The sequence below is a fragment of the Schistosoma haematobium genome, chromosome 2 (genome assembly GCF_000699445.3).
Source record: "Schistosoma haematobium chromosome 2, whole genome shotgun sequence".
Taxonomy (NCBI): domain Eukaryota; kingdom Metazoa; phylum Platyhelminthes; class Trematoda; order Strigeidida; family Schistosomatidae; genus Schistosoma; species Schistosoma haematobium.
Window position 1 is genome coordinate 28,795,704 of NC_067197.1, and position 14,885 is coordinate 28,810,588.

Sequence of the window (14,885 nt, forward strand, 5' to 3'; positions counted from 1 at the left end):
TTTGTTATTTTTATACTGCGACCAACCCTAGTGCCCTGGGACAAACGTACTTACTCAAACTATAAAATCCACAAATCCACTAATAACTACCAAACGGACTACAATAAGTGCAGTCGAGTGGCTAAACTTCCACCAACCGGATATTACTAATTGTATGTAACCGTAGCGAACCAACAAGAAGCGAGCCCAAATAAACCAATCAGTTTATAACAACTCGTGACAAGAATACTGTATATATTGGATATTGGAGTGTCGTCAAGGTCGTTGCTACAGTTGCAATCGAACGATACATGCCGGTGAACTGAAAATGAACTCTCAAAATGGTGAGATTAAGGTATTAACAAATATATTTTCAAAGTTTGATTATTAAGTATTTGTACCAAAAAAGGACAACAATTGTGTCGTCGCTGATCCCGAAACAGAAAATGAACGGAGTGACATAAACTCTGTAAATGAAAATATTTACGTCGATCCTCAAAATTCCGATGTTGAGAAAAACAGTCTTGTGGACATTGAAGCCCCATCGTTTGTTGATAATAATTTAGCTGCGAGTAGTGGCGTTTCTGAAACCGAAGGAACTGATGCCAGACATGAAGAGTTTCTGAATTTTCCTGTGGATGATAATCCATATCAGTTAAGACTTAACAATGGTGATCATATGGCTGAACAAGAAACTGAATTAAATTTTACGGAAATTTCTGAAGATAAACAGGAAACTGATGAACTACAAGAAATTCATGAAGAGATTCGTCGTGCTTCTAGACCTGATGAATCGAATGAACTCAGTCTTTCGTTTCCAGATTCTCTTACAACCGATAATAACGAGTGTATCAGCAGTCACATAGAAGCGGCAGAAGACCTCAGGAGGCGCGAGGAGTTGATAGAAAAGTACAGACAATGTTTACACGAACAGAAAACCGTCAAAGATTTGAACCTTCAGCTTCAAACAAAGTTGGCTGAATACTTTAGACGTAAAAAAGTTGAGGCATCCGATCAACAGAATACACGACCAAGCATTAGCGGTATCGTGAGTGATTCGTCTATAGATTATGAGCAGAAATACATGAAATATATCTCAAATATCTCTGACCTTCGTCACCAGTGTAAGGTAATGCAATCTTATTATACTGAGCAGATTAACGAGATGAAAACCTTATGCCAGAAAAGACAAGAAGAATTTGCTAAGACTTACCAGGAGTTTACGGAATTTAAATATAAAGTAGGGAAGAAGGCGATAAATACTCGAACTGGGAAACCAATAAGTTCTAAAGAACTTTCTTCTATGTTTACGACCGAAAAAAATAAGGAAGCTATGGTCAGAGAAGTTAGGCTAGAAAACATAAAGCTAAGAAATCAACTCTCAAAGGTTGAAGCTGTGCTAAAGTCCAAAGATGAGCTGTCAGAAGGCTTGCATTTAATTGATTTTGAGCAGTTAAAAATCGAGAATCAAACATTTAGTCAAAAAATCGAGGAAAGAAATGAAGAGCTGAACAAATTAAAACGGAAAATTTCGAACACAGTTCAAATAATCACTCACATCAGAGAAAAACTTCAAGCTGTTCTTGACAGTAATGCCTGTCAGAAGAAAATACTTGATAGTATTGATATGGATTTGTCAGTAAACAAAGACCACCTAACAAAAATCAAAAGGGCTAGAGAACTTCTTAAGACTGAGAATGCCAAACTTCGCCGATCATGTGGACTTTTAGGAAGAAATGCTTTGTTACTAAACTACGAAGATTCATTTGACTCTGTAGTAAACAAAAGACAGTCTTTGGAAGAAATGAAACGTATTACTGCAAACTACCGACTTCAAACAAAGGCTTTGACTAAAAAAATCAAGGACCTGCAGAACAATAGGACAGCTTTTTGAACTTCATCATTTATTTCAAAGGGTTTAGTTTTGTCGTTTCTGATTTTTCATAAAATTTTAATGATAGAGTATGCTAAGTATTTAATTATTTATACAATACAGTAACTTTATGGGTCAGAGTAAAGAGCGTCTTAAATTAGTATCCATTAAAATCTTAATAAATATTTACGAACATAGCCTGATAACTTTTTGATTTTTACATGTTACAAAACACGCAATCCTTCATATTAATACACTTTTCCGTTGGCATTGCTTAAAACCAAAAACAAATTAGCTTCTTTTGCGAAACATGACTAAATATGACTTTACATTAGCCTGACTAGTTAAATTAATAATAAGCGTCAGATGAATTCGAGTAGTCTCCCGGTTTTAGGAGACACGCGTTCCTAATTGATTTAAACAAGAGTAGGCGGCGAAAAATCTTTTAATACTTTCCATTTAGGTTGACATTTACTTTTATTCAAAACCCTATGTATTCGATTCGCTGTATTAGATTCCTCATCAAGCCTAAATGTTTTGCTGTACATCATTAATTTTTAATATCTCGAGGACAGCAAATATCTAAAAGGTTTTCAGCTTGAATAAAGAATGAGATAGTAAAGACAGTTTTTTTATATACATTTTTGGATTTTTATTCAACCCTATGACGTTACTTGTATGCCTTTAAACTTAAGTACACTTTTAAGTTCAACGGGTGGAACTGTGGTAAGTTTTTGAGAGATACTCTAGTAAAATGATGGTTATTTTAGTGCTATTAAGTGTTTAAATGTAGCTATGCTCTAGTGTTGAACCTATGTTTTAAATTTTTGGATTGCCATAATAGTATGAAACAAAAGTATGTAGGTTCTTGAGCCAGATAAAAAATTATAATTACATATCACTCCAAATTACTTTGACCTAATACGCCTTAAGTAATAGTAAAATTACGATTACTAACCGCGATGTTGATTTAACGACTGATTTAGGGCCAAAACGCTGTTATATAATGAACATTTTAAGCTGCCTCATTACTATGCTCTTCAATAAATCTCATAATCTCTCTTTACTGTCAGTCTACTAAGCTGCCTTAAAGTCATCTTTTGTTTTTGTAATTAATGTTTCATTGACGTTTTTCTTAAGTAATTATATAACAAACTTCCAGTATAACAGTTTGAAGTAAAGTCAACTGTTTATTGTTTTTTAGTAGATAAAACGATAAACCAATTCATAATATTTGAAATGAATAGGTTTGCTATGCGCTTTTAGTACGAATTCGGACTTCTGATATTTGTAGTCCAAAACAATTGTCGAATATGTAGCTAAACGAGATAGAATGATTTAAGCAATGTATCTCTCAAAAGTCACCTATTTCCGCCTCACATTTGTCCAGCATGCTGTAGAATAAACAGAAGAGCCTATGGTTGTTTAGGTAACCTTGGTTTAACATAAGTGAGTCAATAAGTCAAACTTCATTAACGTAGAGCCTGGCACAAATCTGCATTGGTCAAGTTTCCAAACCATATTAACAGAAAGCGACAAATTAACAAACTGAATTATGTAGAAATACCGGGATTCAAGATCAAAAGGAAGATTAAGAGTAGAAACGTATATGCCATAATGAATGATTTTGAAATGTGTCGCTCAAAGTATCTGATCACTGATTGAAGTTATTGTACGGACCGCAACTAGGTAGTCCGCATCTGTCAACATAACTTGTAACAAAACTCACTGACTTTATTGACTAGTGCCGTGTCTTGGGTTCTCAGCCCTTATTTTGTTCCCAGCCTACCGTCACACTAGAAAAAAACGCGCGTTGAGTTAGAGAGTTGTATACATTCACTGTTTTTCCAATTCTCAGTTATAACAAAAATAAATTCAATGTAATGATGGTTCAACGATTCAGTTTCAAATTAGTAATTGTCATTGTATTCAGAAGAATGTCTTCAACCTTCTACATCATTGGAGAAAATCTTATAAACTTTTAACTGTATCAATAAATTTCAACCCCACAACGATGTCTCGTCCCAATTTTCCACATTGAATGTCTCTAAGTGAATGAGTGGTTACTTGCTAACCGCATATTACTGACTTTTCGTCATCATTTATCCACAAATTTCTTCCCAAAGTGACATCAATCCATGAAATTATTGACCAGTTTACTGAGTTGTGTTGACACATGTAGATTGTTTGGTTGGGGTTCGCATGATAACTCAAATCAGTGACTGTAAACGTTGGATGACAAAGCTTCAGATTATTATTATTGTTTAGATTTATTCACTCTTTATCTTTAGCTAGATTTTGAATTTCCTTATTTCTTGATACATAAATTATCTTCATCCCTTATTTCTAAAGCATTTCCCTAAATTTAGTATTTGTCACTATGAGTAATATAACTATTAGTTGAACTTCTTTATTACTTACCCCGTTAATTTAATCTTCTTAGATTAATGTGGTACAGTTACTTGTGAAATTCATAAACTCCTATAATTATATACAGAATAACTAATGGGCTAAAACAGAAACTCCAAAATAAATGAAAATTGTTTTATAAGAGAAAGTGGATAATTTTAACAAGACGGAATACGTGATAATGATTTTAATGTAGGTCATTTGGAATATGACAGCCATGCAAAATCTACCAATATCGGATTGGGTTAACTGTAAAATACACTGCGAAACAGACCGACATCAATCGAAGAACCAATAAAAGTCAGTGTAACATAAATTTATCACCGACGTCGAATGAGAACTGAACATTATCACAAAGTGACTGATTTCGGAAAATATAAACAACTGCATCACTAACTAGTATGAGAAGTGAATTCCAATGGTCAAATAAAATCGCAGGATAGACAGACATCATCCTCTATTGCGAAACATTTGATTGAGACGGGTCATAAGGTTGACGCCGAATCAGCATTTGTAGTGTTATACAAAAGCCTTCAAGGACGTATACTAAGGTTTATTGAAGCCTTGGCTATACGGAAATTGAAACCCCCTTTATGTGTTCAAAAACAATTTGTAGATGCATACTACTTGGTCGGGGTCCGCGTAACTATCGTAACCAATGGTTGGAGACTCTTGGTGACATGGCTCAGAATCGATCACAATGGCGTCGGTGTATACACTATCTCCCCTTAAACTAAGAGATTAAAATTGCTTCATATCTTTCTTTCTACGAACTAATTCTTTCTTCCTGTACTATATTCTTATTGCAATCTTTCTTTTATATATTACCACCTCTGAATTAACTACTTTTACGAATCCGGTGTCCATCTTGTTGTGGTAATGAGGTATGGCAACTTGGACCGATGCATAAATGTGCCTGGTCTTACGTTGTTGCTGACTGACTGACTGACACTTAACCTACCCTGGTAATATTGATTTATCATCCAGAGTGGTAATCACTTTTGTTTTTGTGTACTTTATTATTTTTTCCTTTGTTATGACTTACCCTTAACCTATCTAGTTGACCTTTTACTTTTCATATATAATGTTCTTAACAAATGTATGTGTGATCAGATTGTTCGAAATGTATTGCGCAAGTATATCACATAATTCTGATAAACTTTGTCTTCTCATTTCATTATCAAAATGTATCATTGTTAGCTAGGGGATTAAAGATGTTGGGTTTAATTCAATGTGGGGTTGTGGATTGTCAGCTGATCAGTAGTTGGCTCACATGATGATGAAGTTGATTGCTTTCTGCTTCATCATTTTCAATGTTTCACCCGTTGATATCAGTTCGTGATGAAATCCACTTTCAAATTAAACCAATTCTTAGAATTCTCCTAGCCAAATTGCGAAACTTTTAAGCACAATTATCTTTACTGAGTTAATTTTAATTGTTGTATGCTGACTTGGTATTTAATTTAGTCTTAATATTCCATATCAGATATGATAGTTATACATTTTCAAACTCTATGTCCAGATCATTATACCTGTAAAGTGATTTTGTAGGTAAGTCTAAAGAACATGAATTATCTAATATTATTTCACGAACTAAACTTTGTGTTTATCATAATTAAATACAAATTATGCATAACCTTATAAGTCTATGCACAATTCAATGTTTACAACCTTTCACAAATACAAATAACTACTCATGCTATAAGTACACAGTATTATGTTTAATGTTATTTAGACTTAAAAGTATGGGGGAAGAAGAAAATTTAGGAAAAAATTAAAATAAAAGCCTAATGTCTTGTCTGTTAGCCTAAAAATAGTCATTAAAAAAACAAACATAACCATGTTCCAAAGTTCATGGTGTTATACAATAAGTTGTTACCGGTACAGAGGAAGGAATTTCTTCCGATGTAATGTGAGGCGGACGTGTTTGGGAGGGAAGTGGTTGTGATGAAGGTGACTGTTGCTCAAAAAATTCATTTGGTTCTCTTAAGTGTGGATTAGATGGTCTTTCGAAGGGAATTGATTCACCTCCACTCCATACAGATGATCGATTATCGGCATCTAAAAAGTTTGAGCTATAAGAATGATGTGAATATACTGACAACGATGGTATCAATCTAGACTGTGAGTTGACATCATATAATTTATGCCTTTCAGATAGGATCGGCATTTTGGGCGGGAATCGAAAGCTTTCCTCATGGTGGTTATCATTATTTTCATCATGACTGACGACATGTTCATGACGATATTGATGTGTATTCGTCATATCCATTGGTGATGTGCCATAATCCGACGTTAATCGACGATTGCTATTACTATTACCACTACTGTTCGGTAAACCGATAGCAGCCGAGGCATACCACGGTTCTAATTGTGTTGATATCGTACTTATAGTTTGATTATGAATCTGAGATTTCCTTCGGTATTTAGGATGATTTTGAGGAATTAATATAGGAGACTGTGAATATTGTTGTACCGTATCGATGTTTATTCGCTTGAAAATTCCACTCGGTTTATAACCTGAAGGTGATGTGGATAGAGAATTTTCTAGATATTTACCGTGGTCATCATGATTATCTTTTGATTGCAGCAAATGACCAATGTCTGTACTATAAAACTGTGAAGCCGGATTGGAATTATGGTGTTGCTGATGATGACGAAGTTGATAACCAATTGTATCATGATAATATTGAGTAGGTAAGTTAGAAACATTCTCTTCATAAAAATTCAGTGGGTTTGACGGTGTTATTACTCGACCTGAACGAGGATAACTCCAAAATCCATCGTTTCTCAACATACCATCTACTTTATTGGCCACAGTTGTTGTTGTTTCTCTTCTATTAAATGCTTCATCTTTTGAACGTGAATCAGGTATATAATTAAATCTACTATATGCGTTCGGTTGATCATTGTTGGGCTTTTGCTGATAGTTGATATTTGGCTCTAAATACGTAACACCATCTTGTGAAGCTACTGAATCGTAAACAATACTATGAGCTTTTCGGTACTCACAATTTAGTGAATTCTCATTTATAGATGATGTTACAATGTTTGGTATAGGCAAAGTTAGAATTGGCTGAGGTGGCGGTGAAAAGTTCAAATGATTAGGATGCAGGTTATTTATATCATCTTCAAGAACTAATCCACTTTTTAACTTACTGATTCTGTTATTTTTATTATTACCATTAATATTTCTAGTCAAATATCGTTTATGACATTCTCTATGGTAAATAATTATTCCCACACCAGCCACTAATATCCCGGCGACAAAACTCAGCAGACCAATTAGGATTATATGAAGAGTTGTGAATTTATTTTTTATCCTTTTTCTGTTCATATGACCAAACACTAAATTAAACAATGAAAGATTAAATGGAGCCAGTGTTATGACATAGGAATATTTGGCATGAAAGTTTATGTTATTGAAATTGTGTTACTTGATATTAATAAGTAGTAGGTTTACTTCGCTTAAATTTGCCTACCCCCGATTTCAGCTACATTTCAGTAAGAAATTCTATCATAGCTGTTGAAAGTTACTCCTCCTGTAATTTGTGCAGCGTGATACGCCACATGTTTCTTGCATTTTTAAGTGAATAACATTACACTAAAATCATGCTTATCACTTCAACATAATATTCTATATCTCAAAAAGCCAAGACATTTTATCGACCATTTTCGACCTCGAATGCATTTTTAATGCATTTAATCAGTTGGATCTGAAATCTGTAGCAATGAGTATTCGAAGTAGTGAACAAGAAATTGATAGGAAAATTATTCTTTTGATTTATGTCGCTATTATATCATACTTTTATCGACCAAAGAAGATTTTTAACATGAAAGTATTAAAAATAAATAGTGCATTATTTTAAAACAATTGGTAGTTTTTAGATATATTTATCAAGGTTTGACTTGGCGATTTCAAATGAATTGAGCATCGGACAGGTTAATCTGAACAAAAGTGATATATTTTCAATATCCTATTGAGTAAAAAAATAAAATTTCCTGACGTTTAGTGACTCAGTGTAAGTCACTTCATCAGAGAATGAATAAACAATTTAAATTAACCCGACTTTAAATAGTACAGAGGAACAAAGCAAAAATGTTTAGTACTATCAATCAAGAAACAGGTCTGACCATGTAAATGTCATGTTACTCTGGTCAAGGTAATTTATGTGAGATATGTTTGTTTATTTGCGTGTGTGTTAACAGATGAAAAATGTGACATCTATACAACTTGAACCATCTATCGGAGCTACCATGTCTGATTCTCATACTGCTGCTGTACATACAAATTCCATTCCATTCCATCCCATTACAAGTGTCACTGATATAATTTGTACAAACGGTATGGTACTGTTTGAGCTCTCAAACAGAAAAAATGGCTCAGTCATGAGATCGTACTCGAGGTCTTGTCGGAAATTCAGGTAAACCGCATCATTTATACATAGTCTGTTTATCATACACACAACCAGACATAAATAATTAAACTCCACATAAATCCCTGACAAATTTAATCACCCCGACCTTAGTCGTTTATCTTTACTCAGCTGTTAACCAATTAAAGTCCTAATTGATTTGCAATTATCATTGTTACCTTTTAATTACTTACTTTTATTGCAACTTGGAGTACTGTTAGGGATGTGTTTTGACTTAATAAATTGACTGCCGATATCTGTTTCCTATTCCCATGATAATTACATCTAATCATATTTCATAAACTGATTGTCTTGTAAAGACCTTAAGAAAGCGACCTTGACGATGTAGATTGATGAACAAACGGGACAATGACCTAAGATCGAAACTTGATGATATTCCCAGGAAATTCATGAGGCGTTGAAGGGTGTTTAGAGATATAAAGCACTGGAGATAACAGTCATTCTTTAATAGATCTGTTGTTTAAGTGAGAACTATCCACGACGACCGTTGATCTGTCGTGTCTACAAAAACTTTGTGTGAGGCCCCTTACGCTGATCGGATGGTTTCTGATGATCTGAACTTTGGAAAATCTTCTTTGCAAACAGTTCTAGCAAAATATGAAGCGCCTAATTTCTGGGGACTAGCTTGGGTTTTTTGAACAGCACAAACAGGAATGGGACAAGTGCATTAGCAAAACTGGAAATCATTTTGAAGATCATATTGAGCTACCTTGAATTTTGTAAAACAAATTTTTACGATCTCAGTTGACGTAGTTGTTGGACAGAGTAGCAATAATTCGAAGTCTTTTTCAAGGTTCTACAAACCTAGCAATCTGTTTTTAGTCTACATTGTTAGCTTGGACACTTTTACATCTGTATAAAACTCCAGTATCAGTGAAAAGCAGTGAGTAAAACTTCATTTACTGGAGCTATAAATATGTTGCAGTTAAGTCTATCAACTATCAGTGTTACAAGGAGAATCGAAGCAATTAATAAGGATAATGATTGCTCTAGTCATAACATAGAATAAGCATACCTCCTGCAATATTCAGTGCCATATTAGGACAAGTTTTCATTTGATTCCATGAACCAGAACAAACTGTTCTGTGACTATCCACTGCATATAATTCACTATTGTCAATATTAATTAACTGACATTCTCTTCTTCGGACAGCAAGTAGGTGTGGATTTGTTGGGTCCAATGAATTTTCGGAAAATTGAAGTTCATTTCCACTAGTTTGTGTTTGTATCAATCCACATGATGACCAAGTGGACCAACTACTCCAAACTGAAGTTTTATGATAATTTGTGTTTATATCAATTGGAATATCGGAATATATGCCGGTTAAATTAACTGGAAATTAAGATGAGATCGATTATGATATGCATTAAAGTATATATTAATCTAAACGGTATTCTTTGAAAAATATGGTTGAAAAAAGCTGACCTTAAACAGTGTAAACTATACTGAACGTGTTTAGACAATTAATGTTTTAAAAATCCTAAGCTAACTATAACGTCTTGTATAGTGAGTAGGATTAATTCTTGTTGAAAAGGGAATTAGAGCATTTTATAATGTTATCTTTTGTCAACATTTCATAGAAATGCTCAATGTTCACTTCGAAGTTGAAGCCTTACCCTAAGGCAGAGGTATTATCCTAAAGAGGCTTATATTGTTAAAAGTTGATCAGAAAAAAGTGTAGTATGTACGAGTAATATTCAACCACATTCCTATTACTCTCATAAATGCTACCAATATTCCTCAAGCCGGACTAAATAGAGAATAAGCCTATCGAAAATCTCTGATGAATACTGGCTTTCTGGGGTTATGTGAATTCTATTTACGGTACTAGCAACGAAGGAAAAGTTTAGTGAATATAATTGGGATCTATTTAATTAGAAAATATTTTACACCTTCGAAATTGAGTCAGAGCAGACTTTAAAGTAATATTCATGACTAGTTTCCCGTTAACAGATATCCATACACAATTATAAGTGAAATAGAACCATTCGAAGGGATCACCTAACCATGTAATAAAAGTAACTGTCAGTCTATCGACAAAAGTTATCACTTGGAGTATTTTTAGGAATCATCTGTTACGAAAAGGTCATGAAACTGATATTTATAATCTTCATTTAATTAGTACTTTAGTCACTGCGAATTGCTGAATTACTTTGCTCATTATTATTGTAACCCTTGATTTATGCTGCAAAATATACAAATCGCATTTCTTTTTTAGATTCTTCACACAAAAATACATAACTTTGTTGATTAAATAAACAAGACGCTCTTCTTACTTACACTCAGAACACTCTGTTTGATCACTACCAAACCAAATACATTGCTTTTTCATTTGTTCATATCCACTACAAATTACTTTCTGTTTCTCTGGATTTTGATCATATGGTGTTAGTATACAAGTTCGTGTACGTGTTGATTTCCCATCGTCACGCCAATTACATGGAGACTTGATGCTCCTTTTATCATATTTCATCGAGAAACAATTTGACCAATCAGACCAGCATGACCAGCCACTTTTACATGCTGGTTTGGAAGGACATCTGCGTAAATCAATAACAGCATCTAAACGATTATTTTGTGAACACGCACTAGATAAGCATTTACGTGTACGAATTTGATATTGATTCGAGGTATAAAGGATGGTACTGGAAAATTTTGTCTGTTGTTTATCTAGTTGGTCAGCTGACGAAATACTTTCTAACGGAATACAATTTTGATTACATTCAGACCATTCGCTCCATGGTGACCAGATTGAGTTAAAAGATCTTTCAGTTGTTTCAGAAACAATTCTATTTTCTTCATCAGTTTGACTGTTTATTATGTCTGTAAAATAACATGACAGTTGTAAAATAATTCTAGTTTTTACTGACTGGTCAGTATAACTGAAAATTAAGTGTAATTAAGCTTATGTTTCAGACGAGTTCATGGGCTGGGTAATATTCATTTATCTAGCTTACTGATTTCATTTTCAAATTATATAACCCAGCAGTAATCAGTGGCTTGATGGATTGATTGACTAAGTATTGGTTTGTCTAAACAAAACGTCCATTATCTTACTTCCACCGTAACCATAGCAGTAAACAGGTTTGACAGGTAAACAAAATATTCTAGTCACTTCAGTCACTGAAGATTCACAACTCAGCTATTTGAAAAAAAGTAGACGAACATTGAAGTGATCTTCGATTTTTTACGTTAATGGTGATGTTAAAACTTGTGTTCATTTTAAATAACTTCCAAACAGTAGATAATAGTTTATGATGAAGAAATAAAGAAATAGAGATGAGTGTATACAAAGCGATATACAACATTTATTGATTATCCTTTGTAAAGCAGAATAGGTCACGAAATAAATGTGTTTACGCAACTAATCTGACAAACATTCCCAAGGAGGTAACTTATTACGAAATACTTGTAAAAGAGATATCTGTAGGATTTGGTAGCTCTTACCACAAAAATCAATACCAAAGTCACCAAGTTCAAAAATCAAATATCTCCAACAATGATAAATTCATTGTATCATAATTCAGTTCGATAGTGACCAAAATAATTGGAACTGATTTTCACAGAAATGACAACTCATACCTTAAAAGATAGATTTCAGTCCTCTGAAGAAACTGATCATGTGGATATATCAGGTAAATTTACGATGTCGTTCGATGTTTGTTCATTATGTAAAAGCATGCCAACATAAGAGACTATAAGTCTATTGCTAGTACTCCGAATTCATTCCTTTGTTCCAAAAGGAGTTGAGAGATTTACTACTACTATGAACAAAAGAGGTTCAAATCAATTACATAAACAAATTGGTGGAGCGTCCATGAGATCACCACTAGGTCCTATTTCGGCCGACATCATTATGACTAACATTGAATGGATGAAACTCAAACATGAAACTAATGACATAATACTCCACAGAATGTACGTTAACGACAGAGTAATACTCAAACTACTATAATGGCTTTCGCTCTGTTGATTACAAACGTTGTTTAGTTGAAGCCTTATTTAATAGAGTTAGATGGTTGTGTTCAACCGATAAAATAGTGGAAGAAATAGCACACATTGAAGTTTCTTATAAAAAATGGATATCCTAAGAAATCGATTATAGAGAAGAAAATAGTGATTACGGAAGTTCGGAAAAATAACTGTTAATAAAAAATCTGTCTTCATCCATTTTAGATTCAGAGGAGAGGAGATTTCAGATGAAATTCGTAAAGCGATCAAATCAACACAAAGGAAGTTTTCCCGTAGCTCAACTATTTTCAGTATGATAACGCCAAATATTTCTTTAAAAAATCAAAGTAGATAATATCTTTTGAGGTCATCCAAGATGACAATCAAGAGCTTTAAATAAAATTGTCCTGCTCATCACAAAAACTTTCATTATGTTTCATGAATAAAATAAAGTTTGTAGAACGAAATGTTTAACTTGGCGGACTTTTAATCAAATGATTTGAAATAAATTACTTTCTTACGTCCAGTCATATGAAACACTACCTTGTTTTACTAAGTTCTCATATTCATACTGAAATTAAACAGGTTCACTTGTTGTAGGTTGCCTAAATTTAAGATAATGAATATTTTCATCATGTAAATCAGAATACATCTATCAAGCTAATAGATTACAATTAAAATACTGGTTCCACGTCTAATGAAAGATGATTAGTGTTCAACTTGAGCGGATAAGGTCTTCTAATAAACGGTAGAATGTTTAGTAATTCTTCATGTGGCCCTTCTACAGTTACCGACGGTCCCAAGACCTGGTAAAGGAGCAGGGTTGGTATTGAGGTCAGCAACACCATATCGTAGAAAACAATCCTGCCAAAACGTAGCTAAACAGAATAAAAAAATTAAACCATTTAAACTCTGTCCTCTTAGTTCAAAGATCGTCACTCAGAACTATTATGACGACTCATGTTGAAAGACGAGATTCTTCGAAAGCCACGAGACCAATGCCCCTTCTAATAACTGGAACAACACTTAATATAGGTGCATGAGATGTTTGGGCAATGTGCGAGATCGAAAGGACCAGTCAAATTGCCGTGGAAATGAGGAGATCTAACATGTCTGTTCTTGGAATCACTGGAACGCATTGAACTCAATGTGGACAGAAAAGGTTAGATAAGGGAGAGATGGTGTTGTACTGTGGTCATGGAGAAGAAAACTCTACACACACTCGGAGAGTTGCTCTAATGCTGTCCAAAGAACCACGTAGAGAACTTATTGGATGGGAATCTCATACGATTAGGAACATCCTAGCATCAGTCAAAACAAGCAAGGAGGGAATCACAATGAATGTTATCCAGTGCTATGCGTCAATCAATGATGGCAATGAAGATGATACAGATCAGTTTTATGAGGGGCTACATTTGGTCATAAAAAAGTTTCCAGGAAAAGAACCTGACCATCCTGATGGGAAACCTAAACACCAAAGTCAAAACGGACTAGTCAGAGAGTATGAAGATATTATGAGACGACATGGACTGACTGGGAGAAAAGAATAAGAATGGTGTGAGATTCGCAAGTTCATTTGCATTTAACAAAATTTTTATAGGAGGCACTATTTTCCTCCACAAGCGCATACACAAAGCTACATGGGTCTACTCGAAGAACAGAAAACCACGATGAAGGACAAATGGAAAAATATCAAACAAGCATTAACTTCGACGTGTCAGGAAGTTGTGGGTCGCAAAAAGCACCATCATAAAGAATGAATCTCTACGGAAAAGCTGGAAAAAAATTGAAGAAATTAAGAACATGAATAAATCAATTTACAATAGCCGAATAAGAAAAGAGTAACTCAGGGCACAAGCTGAATATACTGAAGCAAATAATCAAGTGAAGAGTAACATTAGAGCTGACAAGCAGAAAATGTGGAAAACCTAATAATGATAGCAGAAATAGCTGTAAGCGAGAGAAATATCAGACAACTATATGACACGACGAAGAAACTAGCAGGAAAATGCAGTAAATCAGTGAGATAGTTCAAGGACAAAGAGTGCCAGACGGTCACTGAGATTCAGGAACAGAGGAACAGATGGAAATAGCACGCTGAAGAACTCTGGATTAGACCAGCCCCACCGAATCCACCAGACATCGAAGCAGCACACAAAGACTTTCCTATAGATATCACTCCACCAGCGGATGGAGAAATCAGGATGGTCATCACACAAATCATGAGTGGGAGAGC

General features: G+C 34.2%; 2 protein-coding genes across 2 annotated transcripts in view; one reads left to right on the top strand and one right to left on the bottom strand.

The window, feature by feature from the left end:
• Positions 1–272: 272 nt before the first annotated feature.
• On the top strand, positions 273–2,099 carry CCDC96 (Coiled-coil domain-containing protein 96). Its single transcript, XM_051214853.1, has 2 exons — positions 273–334; positions 389–2,099. Exons 1-2 carry the CDS (start codon positions 308–310, stop codon positions 1,871–1,873), a joined length of 1,512 nt encoding a protein of 503 aa, XP_051068037.1. The 5' UTR covers positions 273–307; the 3' UTR covers positions 1,874–2,099.
• A 3,492-nt stretch (positions 2,100–5,591) lies between these two features.
• SEMA6A_2 (Semaphorin-6A) overlaps positions 5,592–14,885 on the bottom strand; it is a 47,645-nt gene continuing 38,351 nt past the window's right edge. The window contains exons 13-15 of the mRNA XM_051214854.1: positions 10,979–11,521; positions 9,713–10,030; positions 5,592–7,609 (exon numbers count right to left, since the gene is read on the bottom strand). Of these exons, the coding sequence (XP_051068038.1) occupies positions 6,114–7,609; positions 9,713–10,030; positions 10,979–11,521 (2,357 nt within the window). The 3' untranslated portion in view covers positions 5,592–6,113. The remainder of the gene's footprint in view (positions 7,610–9,712; positions 10,031–10,978; positions 11,522–14,885) is intronic.

What these genes read in the sequence shown, in the direction of transcription:
- CCDC96 (XM_051214853.1), top strand. Translation starts at nt 308, where the DNA reads ATGAACTCTCAAAATGGTGAGATTAAG. An exon ending in CTCAAAATGGTGAGATTAAG is followed by an intron (nt 335 to 388) that starts GTATTAACAAAT and finishes GTACCAAAAAAG; the next exon opens with GACAACAATTGTGTCGTCGC.